Source organism: Balaenoptera ricei, chromosome 3 (assembly GCF_028023285.1).
Source record: "Balaenoptera ricei isolate mBalRic1 chromosome 3, mBalRic1.hap2, whole genome shotgun sequence".
NCBI lineage: Eukaryota > Metazoa > Chordata > Mammalia > Artiodactyla > Balaenopteridae > Balaenoptera > Balaenoptera ricei.
In genome coordinates this window covers 559,508-585,793 of record NC_082641.1, presented here as the reverse complement: position 1 = coordinate 585,793, position 26,286 = coordinate 559,508, and the positions used below count along the sequence as shown (strand labels likewise).

General features: G+C 65.6%; 1 protein-coding gene across 6 annotated transcripts in view; it reads left to right on the top strand.

Annotated features, from left to right (window-relative positions):
* The first annotated feature begins 962 nt into the window (after positions 1 to 962).
* The window catches only part of SLC12A7 (solute carrier family 12 member 7), a 48,668-nt gene continuing 23,344 nt past the window's right edge, over positions 963 to 26,286 (top strand). For 3 of the 6 annotated variants that reach the window (XM_059916059.1, XM_059916057.1, XM_059916056.1), the window contains exons 1-12: positions 963 to 1,160; positions 15,501 to 15,595; positions 15,873 to 15,995; positions 18,710 to 18,856; positions 20,065 to 20,119; positions 21,106 to 21,236; positions 21,467 to 21,708; positions 22,333 to 22,544; positions 23,060 to 23,227; positions 24,712 to 24,810; positions 25,382 to 25,439; positions 25,750 to 25,924. In XM_059916059.1, coding sequence (XP_059772042.1) covers positions 1,037 to 1,160; positions 15,501 to 15,595; positions 15,873 to 15,995; positions 18,710 to 18,856; positions 20,065 to 20,119; positions 21,106 to 21,236; positions 21,467 to 21,708; positions 22,333 to 22,544; positions 23,060 to 23,227; positions 24,712 to 24,810; positions 25,382 to 25,439; positions 25,750 to 25,924 — 1,629 coding nt within the window. In that variant the 5' untranslated portion in view covers positions 963 to 1,036. Of the gene's footprint in view, positions 1,161 to 15,500; positions 15,596 to 15,872; positions 15,996 to 16,237; positions 16,412 to 18,709; positions 18,857 to 20,064; positions 20,120 to 21,105; positions 21,237 to 21,466; positions 21,709 to 22,332; positions 22,545 to 23,059; positions 23,228 to 24,711; positions 24,811 to 25,381; positions 25,440 to 25,749; positions 25,925 to 26,286 lie in introns of those variants that run through there. The other 3 variants (XM_059916058.1, XM_059916060.1, XM_059916061.1) reach the window with 3 other exon arrangements.

The window sequence follows — 26,286 nt, the reverse complement described above, 5'->3', positions numbered from 1 at the left end:
TAGAAACTCACATGCACTTTCAAACAGGATCAGAGTGTCTGATTATTCTGCTGCAGTATGTCGTGACCATTTTTGCCCACACCACCTATATTTATGCCTTATTTTTGTAAAACTGTTTTGGGGTGATTCATTGCACCTAAATGCTACAAATTTTTGGGCTAATTTCTCTTTGATGGACGTTTGGACACAGATTTCCTGTGTCTTTAAGAAACTACCAGGTGATGGCAGGTTACAAGGCAGGTGGCATCCTGGTGAGTGCCTAGCTCGGGTCTGGAGTCCCACCTTGTGCCTTCCCTGATCTGGCCTGCAAGCTTCCCTTCCCCGGGGGCCTCCCCAGACAGAACCTAGTGGGGTGGGGGCAGGGGAGGTCTCCCCCGAGCCGGCAGGGATGGGCCTGGGGTCCCCGGTGGGCGGGGTCCTGTCGCAGAGCCCTGGTGACTTGTGGCTACACGGTTGTGTCCGTTGTGGACCGGGCGCCCTGCTAACCGTGGCTCCCTTCAGCTGGAAGCGCTTCCCTAAACGAAGCGCTCGGTGAGCCTCAGTCAGGCAAGGGGGAGGGGAGGGGAGACCAGACCTCAGGCGGGGTGGACAGTCCCACTCTCGGGGTGAGGGGGACAGTGAGGGCGGAGGGGGGTACAGTTGCGGGCAGGGGGATGGCCGTAAGGGCGGGAGCAAGGGGGAAAGACCGGCCAGAGGCCTGCCTGGGGCAGTGGGGGAGCGGGCCGTGCAGGAACCGAAAGCCAGCCGCTGTGGGCGGGGCGGCACTGGGGGTCTGGGGGCGCGGGCAGCGCCCGGGCGCAGGCTGGGGGAGCGTCCTCAGCGGAAGCAGCTCCGCCCCGGCCCATGGAGCGCAAACTTTTCCAGGGCTCGCGGGGAAAGCCAGGTGCGGTCACGTGGGGCGGGGCGGGGTGGGGGCGGACCGCGCTGACCCCGCCCCTGCGCCCTAGTCCGGCCTCGTCGGCGGGAGCGGGCGGAGCTGCGCCGGGGCGTTCGGAGTGGCCGGTGCGCGCGGAGTGGCCGGAGCGCCAGGCGAGCCATGCCCACCAACTTCACCGTGGTGCCTGTGGAGGCGCGGGCGGACGGCGGCCAGGATGAGGGTCCCGAACAGACCGAGGCGCCGGGCCCCCCCGAGGGCGGTGAGCCCAACTGCCCGAGCCCGGGTGAGGGCGGCCGCACCTGCCCGCGGGACAAAGGCGGAGGCCGGGCTGCGCGGGGCTGGCGGCCGGGGGGAAGGAGAGGGGAGGGGAGGGGAGGGAGGGGAGGAGGGGGCGGCCCTGGAGGGAGAGGGTGGGAGGCCGCGGCGGAGGGGGTGGCACGGGTGGCAGGGAGGGGAGGGCGACCCGGACCAGGACGTCGCCCGAGGAAGGGGGGTGGGGCTGCTCTCCGCTCCTCCTCCCCCTGATTCCCGGCCCGCGCCCTCCTCTCACTCCGCACTAGTTTCCCCCGCTTTGCCTGCTTCTGTGGTTCCCGTCTCACCGCCCCCCACCCCTGCCTGACGAGCCCCCTCTCCGAGCTTAGTGGTGGAGGCACTGGGCGAGGGTTTCAGGGGCGGTGGGCCCTCCTCTGCTGCGCCCCCATGGTCCCCCCCCGGGGCCTAGGAAGCACCTTTCTCCCACTTGGGGTGGGCCCCTGGGGAGGTGTGAGCCGCCCTGGGTAGCTAGGGAGACCGAGGAGGGGCCCTTCCTCCGAGAGTTCCCAGGCCCCCCAGGCCCGGTGACCCGGTGGGGTCCCCACCCGTGGTAAGGCTCCTGGGGCAGGAGCGCCTGGCTCCTTCCTTCCCAGCCACCTTTGCTTTGTTCGTCTCCGCTCTTGCGCGGTGGGGTAAAGGGCCGCCAGTCACATAAGCCCGGCTGACCCGGGACAGGCCCACGCTCTGTGGGGTCTTGAGCAGGGAGTTCAGGTCCCTGCCGGGGCAGAGGAGGGGAGCTGTACTCAGGCTGAGGGTCCTCCTTGCCCACTTCGCTTCTGGAATCAGGTCTCTGGCACTTTCACTTTCTCTTGGTGCGGGGGCATCCCCAGGCCTGTTCCTCCATTATCTGGGCTCTAGGCCCGGGCTTCTCTGCAGCTAATAGGTTGGTCACCCTGAGTCCGCTGCTTCATCTGGGGCTCAGCGCCCCTCTAGAAATGGAGGGTCACTCTGCAGCGTTGGGGAAGAGGTGTCCTGCTCCAGGCAGGAAAGAGGGCGAGGTCAGTGGAGGCCACAGGTCCTGGCGCCTGGAGGCCGGGCACCCCTTGGGGGCAGCACGCTGACCTAGTGGGCAGGGGCGGGTCGGCAGGGTCCCGCCCCGTCCCTCGGGTGCCCGCCAGCTTTCCTCTGCACGTGGGTGTGGGTGTGGGTGTGGGACTGGGCACAGCTGCCGACGGCTTGGAGGCTGAAACCAGGCCGGACTTGAAGGCAGAGTCCGTAAGCCCAGCCTTTCTCTCACTGCGGCTCTGACTAGCGCATCCCGGTGTGGCCTTTCTGGGTGAGCGGCGTTTCACCGGCCACCAGGAGCCATCGTGTCCTCGGGGACCCTCAACCTTTCCGGGTGTGCGGCCCCCTGCCTGCTGGCTCCTTCTCGGACGGGCCTCGGTGGCTCTCTGTAAGCTAGGTGCCCCTGGGCCTGTGCTCAGGGCTGCCAGGAGGGCCGTGGTGTCGCCTGCCCGGCTGACCTCGAGCCCCCAGCCCGCCCTCAGTCCAAGGCTCTTGCTTTCTCAGCCGTAATCCCACTTCATTCCCTCTCCCGGCTCGTCTAGAGCCCCCTTTGCCTGTGTGCTCTCAGAGGCAGGAGCACAGGCAAATGCTAAGTGTGGGCGTCCTGCATGCTTTTCAACAAACCCTCTAGGGTCTGAGCTGCACCTGTGACACTTAGATGAGTTGGCACAGAACTTCACCCTGGGAACCCCGTGTTCTTCACTCGTCCTCATGTTCCCTTAGAGGGACAGCCGCAGAAGACCTTGGGGAACTGGGCGGAGCCCCCTATGGGGTCACAGGCAGGCGTCCTGTTGCCTTTCGGGGTCTGCTCGGCTAGGTTCTGAGTTTTAACGCAAGCCGTCAGACCAGTCGGTGCCCAGAGAGGCCCTGTGACGGGCACCGCGTCGCCAGCGTGACGGGGGAGCCTGGGAAGCAGCCTCACGCGCTGCCCAGTGGTGGGACAGTCCTGCGGGAGCCGGAACCGCTGGCCGGAGCCCCTTTGAAGACCCGCGTGCAGGGCCCTTGCCCTGTGGTCCAGCTTGTGGCCACACCTGCTCGTCGCAGAGTCACTGAAGTTCCTTCCTGACTCTGTGGCTGGCCTTTGAACCTCCAGGGGGGCACCTGGCTTTCTGGGTGGGCCTCCCGGTGGTGCTGGTGAAGCAGGTTTGGGGATACCCTCCCGAGGTGTACCCGGGGCTGTCGTGGAAATAGGGAGCGTGGGACGCCAGGGCGAGGGTGGGAGGGAGGTGAGGAGGGGCCAGCGCTCACGTCTGCAGGCCCACCTGGCTGACCCAGAGCTTGGTGGGCTCTGAGGCTGAGGGCCTGGTCGGTGAGCCTGTGGCACGGGGCGGCCGCCTGGGCTGCCTCTGGTCCCTGCGTCCAGGCTGGGCCTGCGGGGAGCCCTGTTGTCAGCCTGTGAAGCCGGGGCCCGTTTCCTGGCTGTCGGAGGCTCTGGGCCTTCATCAGGGTGCGGTGGCCGATACCAAGTGTTGACCTTGAACTGCCCCTGCTGTTTTGACCTTGGCTGTGTCCGGTCGGCAGGCCCACAGTTGGCGCTTTAGAGCCGGGAAGGTGGCCTGCGGGCGGTGAGGTGGGGGTGTCCACGTGCACCCCCAGAGGGGTGGCGCCGACCCCACTGCCCTCTACCGCAGGGCCCGTGGGCTGGGCCCTGGAGGTCCACTGTCCCTGCCGGTCTCCTGCCCGTTCCTCCCCGGGAGCTGCCCTCAGCTCCGCTGGGGCTTCCTCTTCCTTTCTTGTTCCTCTTTTTGGATTCCTTTCCCGTGATTTCATGCTCTGCCGCTCAGGTCCTGTGGGTCACGCGGGGGTCTGCTCTTGCCCCCTGTGAAGGGGACCCGCGCCCCCAGCCACTGACCCAGGCAGCTCTGGGAGCGTCACCTTCGTCCTGCGGGGCTCGGGGTCACAGGGAGCAGGCTGTGTGCCGATGCGTGTGCCCGCTGCCCTCGAGGGGCTGCTGCCGCTGGGGTGGCCAGAGCACAAGGCCGGGGCCCTGGGCGTTGGGACGTGAGCGCGGCCGGAGAGTGGGCCCAAGACAAAGCCTTGAGGTTCTGTCCTGCTGGGCCGAGGCCGCGGAGCATTGCTCCGTCACTGGGTCCAGGAAGGAAGGGATGCGTCATGCTGGCGCGGGGGACGTCTGAGCAGGAAGGGCAGGCGGTGCAGGCTGTCCGAAGGGCTGACCCCTGAAAATCGGTTGAACCTCATCCACCGAGGGAAGAGTGGACGGTGCTGTGTGTCTCCCGGTCCCCCGGGGCGCCAGGGGGAGAAGGGGTCCTCCGTTCTCCAGCAGCGCACAGGGCATCACCAACCAGCGGGCCCCGCCAAGTGCTGGAGCAGCAGGGAATTCCACTGCCCCCCAGCCCCCAAGAGGCGCCGGGCAGAGAGGCAGTTAACACGCCCCAGGACGCTCGGCACGGTGGCGCCTCCACACGCAAGCCCTGCTGGCCTCTGGGCCCCTCTCCTTGCCTAGCAGAGAGCCCAGCCAAGCCCACGGCTCCCCTCTGCCAGGGGCCACCCAGGACACACACACCGGGCAGTCCTCCCGCCACCCCCAGACACACGCGCACGCACACACACACACAACGGGACAGCCCCACCCCAGCCGGCTCCGTGCCGCCCTTCTGTGGAATCCCCCTGGGCCAGCTCAGCGCCCCATGGCGTCAGACCCTGACTCATTGCCCCGAGGCGCCTGTCTCAGGCCGGGCTCACCCCACCCCATCCCGGGGGCTGCATTTGAGGGAGCTGAATTTCTGGGGACAGGCTGCTGCTGGTCCTTGTTACCATCGGACAGCCTGCATCCCGCCGGTCCCCTCGTGCGGCCAGGCCCAACACAACCCAGGGACAGCCTCGGGCCCGAGTGCCCACGTCACTGGAGGTGGCGACACAAGCAGAGGGTCTGTCTGCAGGGCCTGCCACTCCGCGCTTGAGGCCACAGCCACCTTATGAACGGAGGCAGGTGGGTTCACCTGGGCAGAGCAGCTCCCCGTGACGGGGCCCCCACCGCACAGAGAGCGTGCAGCTCAGAGGCCCTCCTGGCTGGACGGTCACACGGCCAGGGCATCAGAACCAGACGGCCCCGCAGCCCATGGTCTCCGCGTGGACCCCGTTATTTTCAAATAATTGATCCCACATGTCCCCTGCTTGGAGGTGGGCAGCGGGCTTACTCTCCGCTTGGTGGGTGGGGGGGGGAATTCTCGCGGGGTCGTTGGAGGGGGGGGTGTGCCTAGAGAGGGTGAGGGGCCTTGTGTGGGCCCAGAGCCCGTCAGGGCCAAGGTCACCCAGCGTCTTGATTTCCTGCAGCTCAGGGCATCACGGACCGAGCAGGGGGCAGCCGGGATGGCCAGAGGCGTCTGCCAGGTCGGAGCCAGTAGGCGAGGGGGCTACCCTCGCTTGCCTGCCCCCGGGGAACCGGGCCGTGGAGGGAGGCTCTGCCCAGTAGGCCTGCGGCCACGGCCCTGAGCAGACCTGAGCAGGTCCTGGCACCTGACCGGCTGGCTGCTGGGTTGGCCCGGGCTCCTGCCCTGGGCGATGGGTGGCCTTGGGCCGGGGGTTCCTTCCCAGGGCCAGTGTCCTCGGGGCACAGCAGCGGGACTGTGGTTGGGCTCGGGGCGGAAATTGGAGGCACAGGCGGGTGGGAGGACGGTGCCGCTGGCTGGTCTCGGGGGGTCTCCCGTTCCCCCCGAAGGGCCGCGCGTTGCTGAGCACGTGAGGCTGGAGGGCGGAGGCTGCCGTTTGGCCTAAGTGTTAACCGCCGTGCGCGCAGCCAGGTGCTTTTGGGGGCGCCCCTTCTCGCAGTCAACTTTGCAGCAGTGCTGCTTGCGGGGAGCAGGCGTGTGCAAGCCGCTCTGGGAGCGCGAGGCCGGCCAGCGTGGCGGTCCGGGGCCGTCCGGGCTCCCTTCTGGGGGACCCTGGGGCAGTGCCGCCCGGCACAGAGAGCAGAGCACAAAGGGTTACACCTTTCCTTTATGAGAAAGAGGGAACTCCCTCTTCAGAGCAGAGGTCTGGTCTGTGCAGATAAGCCTGCAGCTTCAGCAGGGCCAGCCGAAGAATGAGGCGCCCTGGCCCCCGGATCCATGGCCGCTCCTCCATCTGTGGCCCCTGGCGCCGTGTCGGCCCTGCAGCCCCGTGCCCGGAGCGCTGGTGAGGGGCCCCGTCCAGGTGCCCCTGTGGCTGGGGGTGGGGGTTTGCGGGGCCGTGCTCCTGGCCGGGAAGGGGGTGAACTGTCGGTGCCAGGTCTTGCCTGGGGCCTTGTGCGTCTGCGTGGCCTCGCTGCCCGCGCCTCTGGCAAGGCCCTGGGGCCCTGGCCTGGGTTTGTTTCCTCTTTCTTTCCTCGGGCGGTTTCTCCTTGAGAACACAATCGGGGAGGAGGTGGGAATTCTGTTTCTGAGCTTCGCGAGGCTTGGGTGGGCCCTGTGACCAGCTGCGAGTTTCCCGGGCTCAGGGTTGCTCTCGGGCAGAATCCCTGGCCCCATGTGCCCGTGGCGCTGGGGTCTCTGCTGGGTGTTGGGCTCCTGGGCCTGCGTTTACTGCTCGCAGCGAGAGCTGCTTCCCGTCTGCCCAGCCTGCAGCCGGCCTGCAGCTGAGCCTGTCTGGGCGTCCGCGTGGTCAGCATGTGCCTGTGGCCTGGCGCCGTCTGCGAGGCGGGGGCACCCCACGAGTCCACGTGAGCGGGACGTCCCCCCAGGGAGATGGGGAGGCCTCGTGCGGGCCCCGCGCCGTCCTGGGGGTTCTCCTTGTGCCCGTCTCCCTCTCCTGGAGCTGGCCTGTCCCAGAGGCGGCCGTGTCCTGGGCCCCGTCTGGTCACAGCCCACGGGTCAGGCCTGGGTTCTCAGGGAGGCTCTCGGGACGGTCACTGGGGAGGGATCGTGTGGAGCCGAAATCAGAGTAGAGAAGCGCCAGATGGTTCTTGGGTTTCCTCTTCCCTCGGATGGAGGGTCTTGACCACAGTCAGACAGGAGCCTGCGTCGGTAACGGGAGCCGCCCCGGGAGGCTGGTGGGGCTCCCGGCCGCCCACCTCCCGCCTTTGCCCCCGGCTGGGCTGGCCCTGCCGTCCTGAGCCCCTCCCCCCACCCCCAGGCTGGGGTCACGACCGCCAGTCCCCGAGGAGGGAGAGGTCGCATCAGCGGCAGACACCGGGGGGGGGGGGGGGGGGTGGCGGGGAGCCGGGTCCCCGAGCCCACCAGAGGCCCGCGCTGCCCAGGAGGGAGCACGTCCAGCCTGGGAGGGCAGGTCCTTTGGACAGACGGGAAGTCCCTGAAACACTCACTTTTCTGGAGAAGCAGCTCACAGAGCTGTGGTCCCCAGCTGTGCCCCGTGTGCCTGTGTGTGCCTGCACACGTGTGTTAACGTGTGTGTCTGGCTGGTTCCTCTGTGTTCGTGCCTCTTAGTAGCCGAGAATCCCGGTTCTTTCCTTGTTGTCTCGACTGTGCGAGCGTCAGGTTTAAGGAGAAGGTGCCAGAGGTGGTGTCTTTGGCCCGACTGCTGGGCCGAGGCCCTTGGTTGCAGCAGTGAACACCGGGGCGGTGGCCGTGGCCTTGGTCCGGGTTGAAGGGCGGCTGTGTCCCTCCAGTGCCCCGAGCCTTCCTGAGTCCTTGTCTGTGAGCGCCCCGGTCCTCGGTGCCGCCCAGGAGAACCCTCACCTCGGGCTGCGGGGTGGTGGGGGCAGGGGGCACACCTGGGCCAGGGAGGCTCTTTCCCCTCGGCTGCACTGCCCGTTGCTGGTTTCGGCTTGGACCTGGTGTCACGGGGGGTGCTGGGGGCAGGGTGCTCCCAGAAGTGAGGGCTGTGTCGTTTCAGGAAGGCTTCGCAGAGGTGCTGTGACCCGGCCCTGCCCACCTTTCCAAGCGGACACCCGCCACGCCCCGCCAGGTGCTGGGTTCCAGGTGCCAGGCGCTGGGTTCCAGGTGCCAGGCGCACGTGCACAGCGAGCGGGTAGGGTAGGAGCCGGCCTGCCGCCGCCCGTGGTCCGTGGGCCTGGACGGTGTTGCTTCTGGCCCCAGGCAGCGGGGTTTGTGCTTGGTGGGGGCAGCTGGGGGCCGGGCGCACAGGGTCACCTGGCGAGGCCCTTGGGAAGTAGCATCTCTGGGCGTCTGGGCCTCCAGCCGGCAAGGTGCCCCCGCAGGCCACGCGTGAGGGCCGGGCAGGGGCGCATCCACCTCCTGCCCTCTCGGCTCTCGCCTGTGGGCAGGCGCTTCTCGCTCCAGAGGCCTGGGTGAGGGGCCAGGCAGCCCTCCGGGAGAGGACGCTGGGAGGTGCCCCGGCAAGGGGCCGCGTCCAGCTGGCCGGGCTGTGGGTGGGTCCTGTCCTGTCAGTGTTTCCTCTGTCTTCGCCAGAGAACGGGTTTCTGTTTTAGCCAGAAACTTGCTGTGAAAGCACGGGAGTTCTCGGCCTCAAGCATTTCCTTTTTTTCTGGCTTGAACGCAGAACAGTTTCTTCTCAGGCTGTGCCCCTCGGGGAGTCCGCTGGCCCAGGTGGCCAGGCCGCTGGATTTCAGATCCAGCATTGATCCTGGCTGCAAAGCACGGAGGGCAGGGGGCAAAGGCCAGAGGGCATTAGTTAACCCTGAGGGTCGTGGAACCTAAAAACTCCGTTCCAACGCTGAACCCCTTGGAAGAGGATCCAGCCTCGGTGCCGGCCTGGCCCAGCGGACCCTCGGGAACGCCCCTGGCTCTGAGCCTCAGAGGTCACTCTCCGCTCCTCCCCTGGGAGCTCTTCCGGAAGAGAAAGAGACGGTGGTAGAAATCCCAAACACCGGCCCGGGGGGTGGGGGGGGGGAGGAGAGTGCCGGTGCACTGGGAAGGGGAGGGCTTGTGCACAGAGGCTGCAGCGGGGCTGGCGGAGGCTGTGACCGCAGACGGAGGACGCTGCACTCGGGACCCTCAGCGGGGATGGGGCTCTGACCCGGTATCCACAGCAGACCCCTGGGTCCGGGCCTGCCGGGCTCCGCTTTGCGCCTGCCTCTCTGGCCTGGGCCGTCCCCGCCCGCCCCGAAGGCCCTGCTGCCCTGCTGCGTTCGCTCCTCTCCTGGTGGCTTCCTGTTCCCGCCCCCTCGTCCAGAGCACCGGGTCCCACGCTGTCCCTGGTGACCACCACGTTTACTCAGGTCCGGGTTAAGTTTGCATTTCGTGGAGCCGGAAACCGGGCATCAACACGGCTGTGGGAGAAGCAGGTCGAGGACGGGTGGGAAGAGCAGAGGCCGCCTCGGCGGGGGCCGTGTGTCTCCGAGGGCCGGGCACGCGGGCTGGTAGAGGCTGCTGTGCTCTGAGCCGCGTCAGGCCTGCACCGGACGGGGAGGGTCCGCATGGGTGTGTGGCCGGCGCTTGCGGGCGCGGGGGCTTCTCAGGACGCCCGTGATGACACAAGTCACACGGCCTCATGCGAAGCTCGCTGCTGTCTCCCCTCACGGGGAGGCGGAGGGATGCCCTGCCCGCTTCGCCCCCTCCTGGCCGCGGTTGCTCCCCGGGCCTTGGGCTCTCACTGCCAGGCACCCGCTGTCCCGCCCGTTTCTGGGAGGGCTCCTCGGTGGTCTTGGGCCGAGGCTGGTCTGCAGCTCTGGGTCCCGGGCCTGGTCCGGTCCGGCCTTGCTGGCCGGTCATCCTGGGAGCCCCGGCCAGGATGCCGCCCCGGCCTCTGGGGGCGGTGGGCTTGGTGTGCCGTGTTCAGATGGTGCTGCAGGTTCCTGGAACTTTCTTTAGAAGCTGGAGGGAGACCAGCAGGTGGGTGGACACTAAGGCCTGGCTGGGCCGCACTGGGAGTCACCCCTGAAGCGCTGGCTTCCTCGGGCCTGGCGGGCGCGGGGGGCGCCAGGAGCACGGGAGGGGCTTTAAACAGGCCACGCCTAGGCTGTGACGGTGCCTCAGAGCTTCTAGTTTTTGTGACCTGGACAGTTCTGAGGGGTGCTGGCCAGGTGTGTTGCAGGTGCCCTCGACTGGCATCCGTCTGATGGTTTTCTCGCGGCTCGGCGAGGTGTGGCTTTAATGGGAGGCCCCGGAGGGAGGGTGAATTCTCACCGGCACGCAAGGTGCCACCGTCACCGGGGCTCAGCACTGGGGTATCCGTCAGGTTCTGCCGTGAAGCCCCTCTTTTCCGCTTTCCGTACTTCGTCTGTGGGAAACGAGTCATCAGGTGCCGCAACCCTTCCCCAGCCTTTAGAACGAGTGGATCCTGGCTTTATGGGCGCCCCCTTTTCAGCCAGCGCCCAGGTACCGCTCTGTCCTCCTACTCAGCCTGCCCCGACTTGGGGGGCAGGGGGATGGAGGGGTTTCCCGCGCTGCAGGGTGGGCCAGTAGATATACATTTTAAAGGCTTAAAAAGGTTAGTTATAGCACATGGCTGCTGTGTCCTAGAAAAGCAAAATGAGTGTGAGTGCATGTCGAGTGTGAGTGCATGTCGGCAGTCCAGAGCTGGTGGTGCAGCCAGAGGCCAAGGGGCCTGCGCTCGGGCCATGTGATGCCTGCCCGCGGCTCCCGGGGTGTTTGAACTCACCAGCTGTGAGCGGGGTGGGGGGTCGTCTGTCCCAGGCTCCAGACTCTCTGACAGGCAGCTCTGCGCGCATACAGGCGCCCGCCCTCCCGATGCCGGTGTGTGGGGCGGTGCTGTGGGCGTGTCCTGCGTGTTCGTCAGCTGTTTCTGTGCGGCCCCCCCAGTTCCCTCCTGTCCCCTCGGGTCCCGGGCACCTTCGGCCCTTCTTTCCTGGTGCTGCGTCCGCAGCGTGGCCGTTCTTGGGCGTCCCCAGCACGTGGGCACCCCTGCCAGTTGGACGTGTCCCGGCCACGGTGTCCCGTGGTGAGGAGTGTGATGAGATTCTGAGCCTTGTTGGTTCCGCGTGGGTTTACTGGCTGAAGGATCCTTGTTTTAAAACCAAATCAGTCCCCTTCCTCGGTGACGAGAGGGGTGAGTCACGTGCAAGGTGGCTGGGCTCTGAGGGACCTCCCGGCCTGGCAGGGCCTCCCCGCCCACTGCACCCGCCCGGCTGGACACTAGGGGTCCAGGGGTCCCGGGCTTGCGGGGGCTGTGACCTTGGACCACGTCAGGCTGTGATCTCTGCGCGGTGAGCCCACCGGCGGCCCCTGCCGTGTGAAACGAGCAGGCCGAAAGCCCCGTCTGTGCGCGAGGCGGGGAGCCCTGGTGAGGGTGGGGTGGTGTTAATCGCGTGGGCTCCAGGCCGTTTCTGTGACTACACATCTGACGGCCCAGACCGGCCGTCCGTTAGAGCAGGTGAACGAGGCCCCGAGCGCTCCTGCCCAGAGACAGCAGGTGTGGGTCCTGCCCTCCCGGCTGGCGTGGCCCAGGACACCTGACCGTCGGAGGGACCCCTCCCACACGGCCCGGCAGCCACCGCTGCGCAGCGAGGGCACCCGGTGACCTCGGGGGACCCGCCCCAGGAGGACGGAGGCGGCGGGGCCGGTGAGGCGGGCCCTGCGCCCCGGGATCCCCTCTGCTCGGGCTTGTCCTGGGTCCTCATTGTCGTGAACAAGCAGAGTCCGCAGCGGGCGCAAGCCCAGACGAGGGGCCTCGTCCCCGAAACATGGGGGGAGGGTCTCAGCCAGAGGAGGACCCCTGCCCTCCAGAGCCGCGACCGGGCCTGGCAGGGTCGTGCCGGGTGCCGTCAGAGTCCCGGTGGAGGCGGGAGGGGTGTCCACCCAGAGCCTGAGGCCTTCAGAGCCCCCAGCGTGTACCAAGGGCTCAGGCCCCGGGGGTGTGTGTACCAGTTTCCTTTGTGAAGACTTGAGTTGTAACCTGCCCCTCCCCTGAAAAATAAAAACTGAGATTTGAGTGTTCTCCAGCGCTGAAGGCAATTATGGGGATTTTAGGGCTCACCCGGGTAGCTTGTGATGGTTTTGCATTTTGTGGGATGGGATTGCAGGTGTGTCCCTCAGGTAGAAGCGTTTGATTTTTAACCAAGAGTCTCGGCTCCAGCAGGTCGAGGAGGAGGTGGCTGCCCGAGGCTCCTACGTGAGCCCCTTCCTTCCGCTGGGTGCCCCAGCGCTTCGGAAAGCTCTCCAGAGGGCTGCCTTCTCAGAAACGATTGGAAACGTGTTCTCGTTAAAGGATTAGCGATTAAGACGCTGGTTTACGATGGATAAGGAGACTCACTGTTGGCCGTAACCTCTGGTGTGGGCGGTGCAGCCCCCAAACCAGGGGGGTCGGGGGGTGGGGGGGGACTTACGGAGATGCTGGGGCGTGTGCTGTTCTCCTGTGCGTTTTGTGTGCGTTCCCCCGTTCTCTGTGCTCGCTCTGTGTGTTAATTCTGGTTATAAGCAGCGAGATGGAAGACCAGAGCCTCACAGCCTGACAGCCCAGTCCTGGCCGTCCCCGGGCTCCTGTGCACACGTGCCCAGCACACGTGTCCCCACGGGGCGGGCCATCCTGGCCTTTGTGGGGCGTTCACGGCACCGTTTCCCACTCCCCGGTCTCCGCGGTCGTCCTGTGTGTAAATAAGCCGCTAACGTCCACCTGCCTCGAATCAGTTGATCCTGGTGGTCTCCCCGGGCCCCCTCGCCCAGGCACTTCTCGCCCACTCTGCTCCTTTCCAATCCTCAGTTCCGGGCCACCCCCAGCCCCCGTCATGGCGGATGGGCCAGCTGCCTCAGCTCCTGTTTGAGGTCGTGGTCTCACTTTCCCAGCCACCAGGAGCATCAGATGCTCCAAGAAAGATGTCGTCTCTGTGGATGGAACGCGGTTGCAGGTGCCCATCCGCCCCGTGCCCGGTGGGCATTCAGACAGACCCTCCAGAGCCCCCTGGACCAGACTGTGCTTCCCGGGCGGGGGCGGCAGGGGCACCTGGGCAGCTGGGCCTGAGCTGAGTGGAGGCTCTGTCCATGGTGGCCGCCTCTCCCTGGACGAGAAACATGAGACCCGGGAGCCACAAATTTGTCCAAGGTTGGGGCAGAGGGAGAACCCAACACCCCTCCCGGGGTGGCCGGCACCCTGGCCTACGTGGCTGAAGCCTGTTGACCGGGACAGGGCCGGCCTGCGTGTCCTCCAGAGTCTGGTCTGCAGAGAGCTCTTCGCAGCTTCCGTTTACGCCAGAAACCCAGTCGGAAACGCTTGTGTCTCGTTACCAGAAGCAGGATTGTCACCACCAGAAAAATGCAGTCATTATTCCCAGGAAGAGGACGCTGAGCAGGAGCCCGCCTGAGGCCGGAAGTGGGGAGAGAGGCCGGCGCTCTCCTGAGGCCAGAAGGAGGGAGAGAGGCCGGCGCTCTCCTGGAGACACCTGCAGAGCCGGGGGAGGGCGCTCAGGAGTGATTCCTCGTCTAATGGGATGTGGTGGTATTTTTTAAGCTTTGTTTTGACCCAGCTTCAGAACTGTGACTTCAGAAAACTTTCAAGGGCACAGGATCACGCGTCACCTGCCTGAGCATTGGTCCCACCTGCCTTATGCCTCTCCCCACCCCGCTCCCCCTTTTCACACGTTCCTTCCTGATTTGCTGAGAACAGGCAGCGGGTGTGATGCCCTTTGTGTGTTTCCTAAAACAAGCACATTTTCTCTCATGATCCCTGTAGTACGGTCACCAAAATCAGGATGTTTTCATTGACTGAAGTCTTATTCAGATTTCACCGTCAGCCCAATAACGTCCTTTATGGAAAGAATCGGGCTGCTTCCATCTTCTTCCTCTTTCCAGAACGTTCCGGAGCCGGCCCGTGTCCTCCGAGGCCTCTGAAGAGGGCCGGTCCCTCCTTTGGTTTGCTTCAAGCTCCTCGTGCTGGAATCCGGGGACCCAAGCAATCATGTCCTCTCCTGGGTGTTGGTCAGCCTGTGACCCTCGTGTTCACCTTGACCCTTGGTTCAGTGGGTGGTCGGCTCTTCCTGGCACTGCCCCTGCCCCATGGTGCTGAGCAGGTGGCTCGTGGGGCCATGGTGTGGGGGGGGTCCTTGCCCCATCCCCTCCAGGTGTTGCCCCTGGTCCCGGCATCTGCTGGTGGTTCCTGCACCAAGCGGTTCCCCAGCCACTGGCTTCCTCGGGCCTTCTGCTGCCCCCGAGCTGGTCACTGGGGCTCGGCAGTGAGGGACACAGGGTCCGGCCGGCAGGAGGGCAGGGCTCTGCCTGCCATGCGGCTTCCGCGGGCTGGACCCTGGGAACCTTCCGGGGAGGGGTCTGGGAGGCCTTGGTGGATGGGCGTGGAGCTGAGTGGGGTCTGTGGATTTCGGGGGACTGGACAGCTGAGTGGGGGGTGAGGGGCGATGCCTGGACCCTGGCGGCTCCCGAATTTGTGTCCCTTGTGAGGGGCAGGCGCGTAAGTTCACGGGGGGATGGACTGTGGGCCCCCTTCCCTGTGCGTCTGGGCTTTGGTTTCCTTCTGGGGCTTTGGGGGATTCCATCAGGAAGTCGGGTGTCACCCCTGACGGGACCTGGTGAGCAGGTGATTCCCCGCTAAGGTCATGCTCAGGGTTGGCCCAGGGCCCCTGGGGGCCTGCAAAAAGCCAGTTTGGAGCGCCTTTTCCTGGTGTCCTCACTCAGTCCTTCTGATACAGGGTCACATCACCTGTGGAAGGCCTGTGGGTGGGGCTGACGTGCAGGTGGGCCCAGGTAGGGGTGCCGGTGTCTCCGAGCTCACCCCATGTCCCTGCTGGCGACTTCTGGGACGGCATTGCTCCTGATCCCGTGGGATGGGGCAGGGCTGGGAATCAGAGCGATGCCATCAGGGTTTTTCTCTCTGCTTTGAATTGGGAGCACGTGGTAAGGCTCACGTTTCAGGATCTGGGAGGAGCTCCCAGGGTGAGTCGGGGCTGACCCTTCACTCCTCTGCGGCCTGGCCACGCCCAGGACCTTGATACACTCTAGCTGGGGACGGCGGGTCAGGGCTTCCTGACAGAAACAGCCGTGGAGACAGCAGGGCCGCGATGGGCCACCTGCTGGCCGTGCGCCTACGTGTAGGCTCCGTGACACTCCCCGTGGGGACTGTGCTCTGAGCTAATGGGGTCACCGGTGAGGCCGCCGTAATCCACTGGGATTGGGGGAATTGGAAACCTGAAGCTGCTGTCGGAACAAGGCAGCGAACCTCTGCGCCACCTGGTACAAGTGCCGGTCCCCACCCCGTCCCCGCCGTGGATGGTCACAGGCCAGCCTGTCCGGAGCTGCTGGTCTTGAGCTGTTTGTCCTGTGGGACCCAAAAGGGCCGGGGTGGGACTTGAGGTTCCTGGACCCAGCGCCACCTTTGGCGTTCTCTCCACCTGGTCCCTCGCCCCCCGACAGATAACTTAGAAAAGTCCGAGGCACGCAGAGAAGCGCCTGGGGGGGCCCCCTCCTCCAGCTCCCTCGTGGCCGCCTTTAATTCCTTTCACGTCGGACCGAGCCCTTCCCCACAGGAGATGGAAACCCCGGGGAAAGCAGCCCGTTCATCGGCAGCGTGGAGGTGGGCGGAGAGACAGCCTTCGAAAGGAAGAGCATGGCGCTCTTCGAGGCAGGTGACCCCCACCCACCCTCCCCTTCAGAGCAGAGGCGGCGGCGCCCGCGGGAGCAGACCCCAGCCTCACGGTGCCCTGAGGTCCGGGCAGAGGCCTCGGGGAGCCCCGCGGAGGGGCTGGGTCTGGGCCGTCCGGGGAGCCCCGGGGCCCTGAGCCCTGACCGTTGGCCCGCTGGGCACGTGGAGCGGGAGCCCTGCTGGGAGGTCGGGCTGGTCGGTCTGGGGCGTCTCGGGGTGGGGGGGGTCACTGACTCCACCTCTCGGCCCCAAACAGGAGGAGATGGACAGTAATCCCATGGTGTCCTCGCTGCTCAACAAGCTGGCCAACTACACCAACCTGAGCCAGGGCGCGGCGGAGCACGAGGAGGCCGAGGACAGCCGGCGGCGCCAGGCCAAGGTGCCCCCACGCCGCCCCGGCCCCGCGCCAGGGCCTCCCCTCCCCCCCGGATCCCCCGGGCCCCCCCCCCCGGATCCCCCGGACCCTCCCCCACCAGGATCCCCCGGACCCTCCCCCCCGCCCCCTGCTTCGTTTCTCAGTCACGGGACTTGTCCCGCTGCCACCTTCCTGGGAGCCTTATTTCTGAGGGTCTGTCTCTGGGGGCCCTCCTAAGATGAGCCCAGCCCTCGGAGGATTCTGTGCAGAGACGTCGGGGAGGGTCTGTAAGCCCAGCCTGCGGAGCTGCGCGCAGCGCCTAGGACAGATCGCGACCCGGGCAGGCAGCTCCTGGCCTCTGTCCCCAGGGGACCCGGGAGCCGGTGCCAGAGGCTGACGCAGGCCACCCGTGACCCTCAGCACAACCGTTGTGCGGCCAGGTGGGCGGGTTTGGCGGGATGACCGGCCGCCCCACCCCCGAGCACGGCTCCCCGGGGGACGGTGGCAGCGGCCCTTGTTGTCCCTCTGACCAAGGGGCACAGAGATGGGGGGTCGGTCCCCCAAAAGCGCCTTCTCCAGGGTCTGGACGCCTCTAGTATCTTGGGCCTCGTAACCGGTCAGGTTGACCCTTTGAAGCTGCCTTTTATGGGAGTGCTGGGGGCCCCGTCATGGCCTTTCAGGACGACTCAGGGTCATCTCGCCGCTGCACAGGGACAGGGGCCGGGCCTGAGGCTGGGCCAGGCGGCTGGGGGCCCCGCGCCCGTGAGACTGGAGGGTTTGCTTCTGGTGTTTCACGGTCCGTGAGGCCAAAGGCAGGGGCCGGAGCTGCTCTCAGCCTGTGTTGACCTCCTCATCCTTCACCGTCCTGCGTCCGGGGTCAGGAACCCTCACGCTTTCATCATCCACAAACAGGACACGGGTCCGCGGGGGGCGGGCTGGCCCGGACGCTGGCGCTCAGGGCCCAGGCGTGACAAGCCAGCCGCCCGGCGCTGTTCAGGCCTCAGGCCGAGTCTGCCCGAGGCTTCCGACCCACCTCCACGCTCCCCGGGCGCCCCCTTGGGTTCCTTCCCCGGGGTCTCTGCTCCGTGCCAGCCCCATGGCAGCTCTCTCGGTGCGGGCGTTCCTGTGTGTCGACCTTCCGTTCTCACGCTGAGAAGCCCCCCGGCGTCCTCTGCGGGGGTCCGTCCTTCGGCCCGGCGAGCGGGCGGGGCCGCGTCTCCCCAGCCGCCACGGGACGCCTCGTGTCAGGCGGCCTGGCCCCTTCCACAGGCAGTGTTTCCAAAGCAGGTCTCTCCAGCTGCTTTTCCGTTCATTCACCTAAGTTTAAGCAGCTTCCCCCATTAAACGTCCTCTTGTCTTTTTAGCCAGGTGTCCCCAAATCCCGACTGTGTCGCCTGACGCTGCTGTCACGCTGGCCCCCGGCCTTGTCCCCGAGCTTTCCTCCGGGCAGGTTTGCTCGGCTGTAGTCTGTCTGGGGTTACGGAAGGCGTTTCTGTCAGGCACCCTCCTGCAGTTACCCCACGGCGGGGCGACCCTCTCCCAGGCCGCCTCTGGTCGGCCGTGCTGCGGGGCCTTCGGGAAGGGGGTGACTCACAGGTGGCACGTCCTCTCTGAACTCTCGCTGGGTCCCCTCCCCTCGCTGGTCACTTCCTCCAGGTGGGTCAAGACACGGCAGATTTCTGTCTGGACTTGGTGCTTCTGCGCCCTTTGTAGCTTAGGGAATGGTGGCCGGTCCCTAACCCTTCCTTCCGGCCTCTCATTTCCCCTCACTTCGTGGTCTCCTGAGGACCTGGGCTGCAGTCGCTTCGGACAGAGCCCAGATCAGCTTGCTCCCCGTCTTTTCTCTAACTTCCCCCCCTTCCCGCTGTGCCCCTGATGGAGGAGGGGGCCGAGCCCTTCTCTCCCCTCTCTGCCCCGGGGCAGTGACGTGGTTTTGCCCCCACCCACTTACTCCTGGGCAGTGAGGGTGTTGCCAAAATCTTGGTCTCTGTACACCAGTGCTGAATAGAAATACGGAGGCAGAGTTTTGGAGGAAAGAGAAAGGATAGCTTTATTTCTTTGCCAGGCAAAGAGGGAACACAGCAGGCTAGCGCCTCAGAAACTGTGCCCACCCTGCAGGGGGTAGTGAGGAGTCTTATAGTGGTCAAGGAGCAGGGCGTGGCCAGCTCGTGGACAGTTCTCAGATTGGTTGGCATCAAGGTGAAGTTTCAAGCATCGTCAACCTTCTGGTTTCAGCCGGTCTGGGGTCTGTGTGCTTGTGGTCAGCAGGTTCCGTCTGGTGGGTGTCTGCTTCCTGCAGAAACAACTTAGGAAGGTGTGTCAGGCCTTTACCTGTATGTTTCAGGGAACTGGGAGTTCGTGATTCTGCGATGCGGCAGAATTATAGTCTGAATTATTACCAGTTCCCCAGGCCAACAGCTATTCTCTGTTTCTGTTGATACATCTTCACGTTTCCCAATCGTTCACTCTTGAGTCAGCATGTTACTTCCAAAGACAAGGACGCAGGGGCTTGCACACAGTTTCAGGGGGTCCTGCTCTGGGTTCTGTCCAAGCCCTGGCCCCGCTTCAGCTGTTTTCCACGTAACTGAAGCTGTGGCCTCTGCTGGGCTTCCTTTGTCTTCCTGCCCCCTGATCTCTTCACAGTGTCTGGGACCCACGGTGTGGACTCAGCTCCCGGCGGGGGCGGGGGCCCTGGGGGAGGCGCTGCCGGCCCTGGAACCTGCTCCGCTCTCTTCCAGAGCCCCCGCATGGGCACCTTCATCGGCGTCTACCTGCCCTGCCTGCAGAACATCCTGGGCGTCATCCTCTTCCTGCGCCTGACGTGGATCGTGGGGGCGGCCGGCGTCCTGGAGTCCTTCCTCATCGTGTCCGTGTGCTGCACCTGCGTGAGTGGGGCGGGGGCGGCTGGACAGCAGGGCTTTCCGGGGTCCCCGGCCCCAAGGGCACCCCTCACCTGCGCTGGTGTGAGCGCAGGTCAGCACCTGGCTGCTGACGGGCCGGGGGGAGTCTCGTGGGCCCACCTCCGCAGAAGCCAGGGGTCAGCGTCCCCTGGCGGCCACCACTCACGGCCATCCCGTCCTGCATTTAGGCCAGGTCCCCTGCCCACTGGTGACACGTTCAGCCCTGCACCCGGCTCACCAGGCCCTCCTCCACATGGCCTCCGCACCCACGTCCCCATCTGCCTTAGCGGCCCAGGAGCCTTTTCTTGCGACAGCTTGTTGTGCTCCCTCCTCACCTTTCTCCACTGCTGTTATGAGGAGGGTGATTCAGCTGCTCTCACCCCCCCCAAGTGCCACCTGCCTGAAAGAATCAAATGATGCAGATGAGCCAGAGTCCCCTCGACCCCAGTCCGCCACCCTGCCTGTCCCCCAGCCGCGTCCCCCAGCCGCCCCGGGCCTCCCCTGTGTCACGGCCTTCCCGGTCCTGTGGTGTCGTGCTTAAAGGTCGTGCTTGAAGGTCTTGCTGTTCTGCATGTGCTGCTTTCACTTAATGAGCCTGGAAGTATCTTTGGAGTAATCACCCCGCCCCCCCCCCAATAAAAACCGATGAAAAGCAGGATACAGAGCAGGGCCTTCGTTAAGCTAGAAATGTCCCTGGCAGGAAGCAGTCAGGTGGTCACTGAGGCTGCACGCTTGCCGGGGGCTGTTTCTTCCCGTCCTCGGGTTGTGAAGTCCTTGGTTGCTCCCCAACCCACAGGTGTGGCCGCTTTCCTGAGCAGCGGGTGAGGAGGCCCGCCCTGGACAGGCTCTGGCAGTCCTCCAGCCCCGTGGCGTGGGTGGCCCGGGGGGCACCTACGTGGGGGCCTACGGGGGGTCCCCCTGCATCCCATCAGGAAGTGGGCGCCCACTGGAAGCAGGAGGTGGTCCTGAGTCGGGTGTTTCCTGGGGGGCTCACAGGAGCTCAGCTTTGGGGGTTAAGTGGGAGAGAGCAGGGCTGCGGTCCTGAGCGTTCTGGCGCCCGGTTACTCAGCAGCCCTCTGAGGTCAGGAGCCGGGAGTCGGCAGGCGGGCGCTGCCCCAGGCCTGGTGCCGTCCGCCTCCCTGGGTGGCTCTTGCAAGTGCTCTTTCTTCTAAAAGGCCCCCGTCTTTCTGCAGACGATGCTGACCGCAATCTCCATGAGTGCGATCGCGACCAATGGCGTGGTCCCAGGTAAGGGTGCCGCGGGGAGCTGGGAATGGCGGGGAGTGACCAGCGGGCTCTGCTGTGGACGGTGCTGCACGTGCCACATCGTGTGACGTTCACCCTTCACCCCGGGCGGCCTCAGGGGCGGCAGAAGGCGGGTCCCAGTGCGGACACGCCCTCACCCGCCTGCAGCATGGATCCCCACACCTGGAGGGGCGGACATCCCCGCGGCGTGGCCAGGCCCTTCCCTTCCAGAGGCCCCGTCGGCAGTGACCCTGCCGTTGGGCAGCGGAACTCATGCGGCTCCCGGCCCCCACCTGCACGTGACGCTTCCCCCGGCGTGCCCCCCCCCACCGAGGGCACAGTGGGGCTTTTCTAAGGCCAGGGTGGGGTGCCCCCCTGCGGCTCGTCCCCCAGAGCCTGCCCGTGCACTTGGGATCCCTGAGAAATTGGGGTTCTCCTCAGGGGGAATCTACGTAAATGCCTCCAGGGATTTTCTTGTCACGTCTACGCTGTCCACTGCTTGCTCTTCAGGAGGGGGCTGCACCCTGAGATGTCCTCCAGGTGCCCAGTGTCACGCATGGTCCCTGGTCAGTGTCCCAGTGGGGTCTCAGCCGACCGACAGGACGACCAGGGACGGGCTGGCGAGGCCGTGGGTGTCACTGTATCTATGGGTGTGACACACAAAGGATGACTAAAGAGCCCTTGGTTTTTTAAACCTTCTTGGGCGAAAGTTGAGTCGAGGTTTCGGGTGTGATGTCAGCCGCAGACTTTCTACGGGCACGGCCGTCGGGGTCCAGGCCCCTGACTGTGGCTCGACCTCGACCTCATTTAGTCACGGCTTCCAAAGACAGCCGCCAGCGGGGGGAGGGTGCCTGCGGATGCAGGCGCGTGTCCCCACCCTTGCGGCCAGGCTCCCCGTTGTGTGGACGAGCCCGTCTGCCCCGGGAGGTCTGTGTTCACGGCCAGCGGCAGGTCCGTAACCCGCTGCCTCCCATCTGGCGTATTTGCAGCGGGCGGTTCCTACTACATGATATCGCGGTCTCTGGGGCCGGAGTTCGGGGGGGCCGTGGGCCTCTGCTTCTACCTGGGCACCACGTTCGCGGGGGCCATGTACATTCTGGGGACCATTGAGATTTTTTTGGTAAGTGACATGTCTCGGGCGGGTTCCCTTGTCCAGGCCGCAGACGTGCGGCCTGAGGGTCTGTCCCAGGGCGTCTGCTGGTGTGGAGGCTCACGGGGAAGGGAAGCCCAGCGCCGAGCCCCCCACAGAGGGCCCTTTGGGAGGCGCAGGGGCGCGCCTGGCCCCGCGCTCCCGTGTGGTCGTCTTGGGGAGGGGCGGGTGGCCCTTCTTGACCTCGCTTTGCCCTGCAGACCTACATCTCCCCCAGCGCGGCCGTCGTGCAGGCTGCGGGGGCGGGCGGCGAGGCCACGGCCCTGCTGCACAACATGCGCATTTACGGGACCTGCACGCTGGCCCTCATGGTCATGGTGGTCTTCGTGGGCGTCAAGTACGTCAACAAGCTGGCCCTGGTGTTCCTGGCCTGCGTCGTGCTGTCCATCCTTGCCATCTACGCCGGCGTCATCAAGACCGCCTTCGACCCACCTGACATCCCGTGAGTCCTCCACCAGGCTCCGGGCCGGCTTCCTGGCCCAGTCTGCGGCTCGGGCCTTAACCACTGACCACGTTGGCCGGGCTGGGGATGGCGCCCTGTGTCCGCAGATGTCCCCACTCTGGCCGGGTCGAGGGTGAGCGGGTCGCGGTGCTCTCGTGGCCGTGCTGTCTGCAAGGACAGGACGGGCCCGGTGACATCCAGCAGCGCCGAGCTCCTCCCGGCTGTGGCCCTGTCCTCACGGAAGCCCCTGAGCAGGGTCTTCTCTTGTCCCCTTTCGGGTGAGGGTCGTGGAAAGGGGTAGCCCCGGGTCACAGAGCGAGCGCGCGAGCCCCCGTGCGGCCCCACCGGGCTGGGCCAGGAGGAGCCGGGGGGGGGCGGCCGCTATGCACACGTGGACGCGCCACGCGGGCCACTCACTGCGCGTCAGGTGCCCCAGAGCGGAGGGCGGCAGGACAGACCGGGGCCCGGTGCTGCCGGAACCCTGCTGCGGGCCGGTCCCTCATGCGAATGCTCTTGCCACCCTGAGTGGAGGGGGTCCGAAGCCCCGCACGAGGGACCGGCAAACTCCACTTGGTTACGGAGAAGAGCAGTGGGTGAGGCGTGTCACCACCTGCTCCCGCCCAGGATCTGTCTGCTGGGGAACCGCACGCTGTCCCGACGCAGCTTCGACGTCTGTGCCAAAGTCCACGCTGCCGACAACGGCTCAGCGGCCACTGCGCTCTGGGGCCTCTTCTGCAACAGCTCCACGGCCAGCACCTCCTGCGACCCGTACTTTGCCCAGAACAACGTCACGGAGATCCAGGGCATCCCCGGTGTGGTTAGCGGCGCCCTCCTGGGTGAGCGTCCGGCGGGTCTGCCGGGGCCGGGCCTTCCAAGCTTAGTCCCTTGGGTCCTGTCCTTCTGCCCAGCCTGTGGCCACCTCACCCCATCCCCGGCTGCTGGCCCACTGGGGTCCCTCTGGGCTGATTTTCCCCAGAGCCGTAGACGCCAGGTGAATTGTGCAGGCAGCAGGTCAGGGCTTCAAAGTTGGTCCTTTATCTTTAGAATTGCAAAGCGGCAGGCACTGGGGATTAGGATGTTGATAAGGGAAGTAATTAATGGGTGGGGGTCCCTCAGGCAGCTCGTCAGGGGTAGATTGTTGTACAAGGTAAGTTTTTTCATCAAACTTGACTTAAGGACCAAAACCTTTCACTCAGAGATTAGGAGAGAATAGTTTTCTTAGAGGTCAAGTTCTCCTAGTCAGTCGTCCTTGTCCTGGTGTGAAGTTGGAGTCTGGGGTGGGGATGGTCACCCGATGGCGGAGCCCTGATGGCAGGTGTGGAGTCTCATGGCCCGCCGGTTCCGCCCACAGATAACCTGTGGAGTGCGTACGCAGACAAGGGGGTGTTTGTGGAGAAGAAGGGCGTGCCCTCAGTGCCCGTGCCGGAGGAGAGCAGAGCCGGCGGGCTGCCCTACGTGCTCACTGACATCATGACCTACTTCACCATGCTGGTCGGCATCTACTTCCCCTCCGTGACCGGTGAGGCCTCGGCGCTCCCGGCGGGTCCGGGCCCCCTCAGCTCTAACACGCCCACCCCCGCCCCCTCTTTCTTCTCCTTTTGGCTCAGAGATGAGCTTAAGGGTCTCCGTTCCCCATATGTCTGAGCGGGGGGCTCAGGAGCTTTTGGCGTCAAGGAGCCTGTCCGTGTTCTTGTGAGAGGCCCAGGTTATTCGGAGTGGCCCTGCGACCTTGGCCCTTAGCAGTGGACCCGAGGGCCGTCAGAGGCCAGGAACTGCAGCGTCCGTGTCCTTACGAGAGAGTCTGCTGACCTCCCGCAGGGCCCTGGTGCACAGTCCCCCACACGTGCACACGCACACGCTGGTCCGCACGCTCACACACGCACCCGTGGGCGCACACCTGCTCCTGGGTGCCCCTCAGCCTGGCCCAGCACAGTGGAGCCCCGGCCCCCCCGGCTGGCGCTGGCCGACCGAGGGGCCCGGCGCCATCCTCGCGCCTGTCCTTCCTGCTCCTGGTCCCCACTCAGGCCTGTCTGCACGCTCCGGGAGGCTGGCCTGCCAGGGGCTGCTCGCCCCGCTCCGAACTTCACCTTCGCCTTCCCCGAGGCCCGGAGCTGGGGGAGGTAGCCTCCCCGCGAAGGTGGGGTCACGGTGCCACTTGGACAGGCGTGGGGGGTTGTGGATCCGGCCCCTGGGGGGTCTTTCTCCTGTACTCCTGTCCCCCCCACTGTCAGTGATCAGAGCGGGGAGACCTCCTCTGTGGACGTGGGTCTTTCCACGCCCCATGGCATGCCCATGGGCTCTGTGCTGGCGTGTCAGGCCACGCCTGAGGTAGGGTCACAGGTGTCGAACAAACCTGCCACCACCTGGATTTTCTTTGATCCCTGTAGGAATCACTTACACTTTATGTGGCAAATGGAGTGACCGGTGCGGGGTGGGGGGCGCGGCGGAGGCGGTGGCCAGTCACCGCGTGGGAAGGAGGAGGGCTCAGGCCAGCGGGGTGTCTGCTGAGGCTGAGCTACGCTCTGACCCAGGCCTGGCCCCGAAAGTGAGTCAGCATTTGGCTTCACTCTCCAGGGAGTTTCTCACTCCCGGCCACGGGGATCAACCAAGATCACAGTGGGGATGAGGTCGGAGGGGATGCACACGGAGGCCAGGTCTGGTTTTGACGTCCGTGGCGGGTGTCTGGGATGAGCCGTGCCCTAGTCTCCACCGTGACTTCGTTCACAGCTGGGCTGGCTGTCCCCATGGAGAGCGTGGGGGACATTTGGGCACCTGCCCACGTGTCCTGCAGCAGCCTACCCAAGATGTGAAGAGAGGTCCAGCCTGGCTCTGTGAGGCCCGACGTGCAGGCTGGGGGTCTCTCCTTTGCGTCGTGAGGAAGTCCCAGGCCCGTTCTGACTCTGCCCCAGATGGGCCAGGGTGGGCGGGCAGGTGGGCAGGTGGGTGGATCTCCTAGGTGCCATCAGTCCCTGTGACCCATCAGTTCTCCCTCCGTCTCCGTAGGCATCATGGCGGGCTCTAACCGGTCCGGGGACCTCAAGGACGCCCAGAAGTCCATCCCCACTGGAACCATTCTGGCCATCGTGACCACGTCTTTCATTTGTATCCTTGGGGGGTCGAACGTGGGGGCCAGGTGCTGAGGGCGGGACGGCTCTGTGCCCTTCTCCACTCACTGCCGGGCCCTCTGTGCCTCCGGGCGGGCCTCCCTGCCTTGGGCAGTTCTGGCCACACATCCGTTCTCAGAGGGGGCTGGGCTGGCGTTGACCTGACTTAGGAAAATAAACACAGACTCCTGGACGCCAGCCTAGGTTGGTGGTAGAACGTGGCTTTGTCCGAGAACAACCGCGTGTAGTAAGCACACTGTGACATGTGACGTGTTACTAACGTGTAGCCACATGTGTGCTCATGTCACGGTCTTGTCAGGTGGGCTCACTGGCTTTGCGGTGCCAGTGGAGCCTTTCTCACTGAGCTCATCCCTTTCCAGCCGGCGAGGTCTCCAGCCCGGTACCTGTGGTGGTCACCCTGCAGGCCAGGCCCTTCGTGACTTGACCTGAGGTCCGCATAGCAAGGAAACGGCACGGGGCCCAGGGCGGGGTGGGCAGGGTGTGGGGTCGGTCCAGGGCTGGCTTCAGCTACTGCATCATGCCCACCGTGTCCTTGACCCAAGCCGCAGACCTTTCCTGCATTGTGCTTTTTGGGGCTTGCATCGAAGGCGTGATCTTACGAGATAAGTACGTTTCATTTATGGCTTCTGGGAACTTCTGGGGCCAGGGCTGGTTTTCTCGAAGGTGATTTTAGCTTTGAGATTGAGAACCCCAGGATTTCTAGCTTTGTGTGCAGCAGGTGGCCCTGTGGCCCGCGCGTTGGAGTCTGACCTGTGCCTCCGTCTCCTACTCAAGCCTGGAGCTGGGGTCCCGCACAGTGACCTCAGACCCTGGTAGAGCCGGGGTGCAGGGGCTCCCGGGAGAGGCCGCGCCCACCCAGCAGGTGGGAGGAGGTCTCAGCCTTCCGCCCGTGTCTGAAAGCTCGCCGCCCCTCCAGGTTCGGGGAGGCCCTGCAGGGGAACCTCGTCATTGGCATGCTGGCCTGGCCGTCCCCCTGGGTCATCGTCATTGGCTCCTTCTTCTCCACCTGTGGGGCTGGCCTGCAGAGCCTGACGGGGGCGCCACGCCTGCTGCAGGCCATCGCCCGGGACGGCATCGTCCCTTTCCTTCAGGTGAGCCCGCTCCTCAGAGCAGGGAATCCCCCGGAAGGAGCGCGGCAGGAGGGGCCAGAGATCCTGCCCCGGAGCGTGGCCTTTACGGTTGAAGACGGTGGGACCCACCTCAGTCCCCGCCTCCAGACTGGCAGCCCACCCCGAGGCCTGCATTTCTTGTCCTGCCCTGTGTCTGCCACGTGTCCTGAATTTCCCTTCTCAGGACTAGCGCGCGGGAGGAAGGCTGGTGGGAAAGCCTCCTCCCGAGCCCTGCCCTCCCGCAGGGCTGTGCTCGAGGACCCAGGGCCTGCAGCAGGGCCCTCACAGAACTCTCCCAGCGGGTGTGTGCCGTGGGGAGAGCCCCGTCCAGTGCTCGAGGGTCT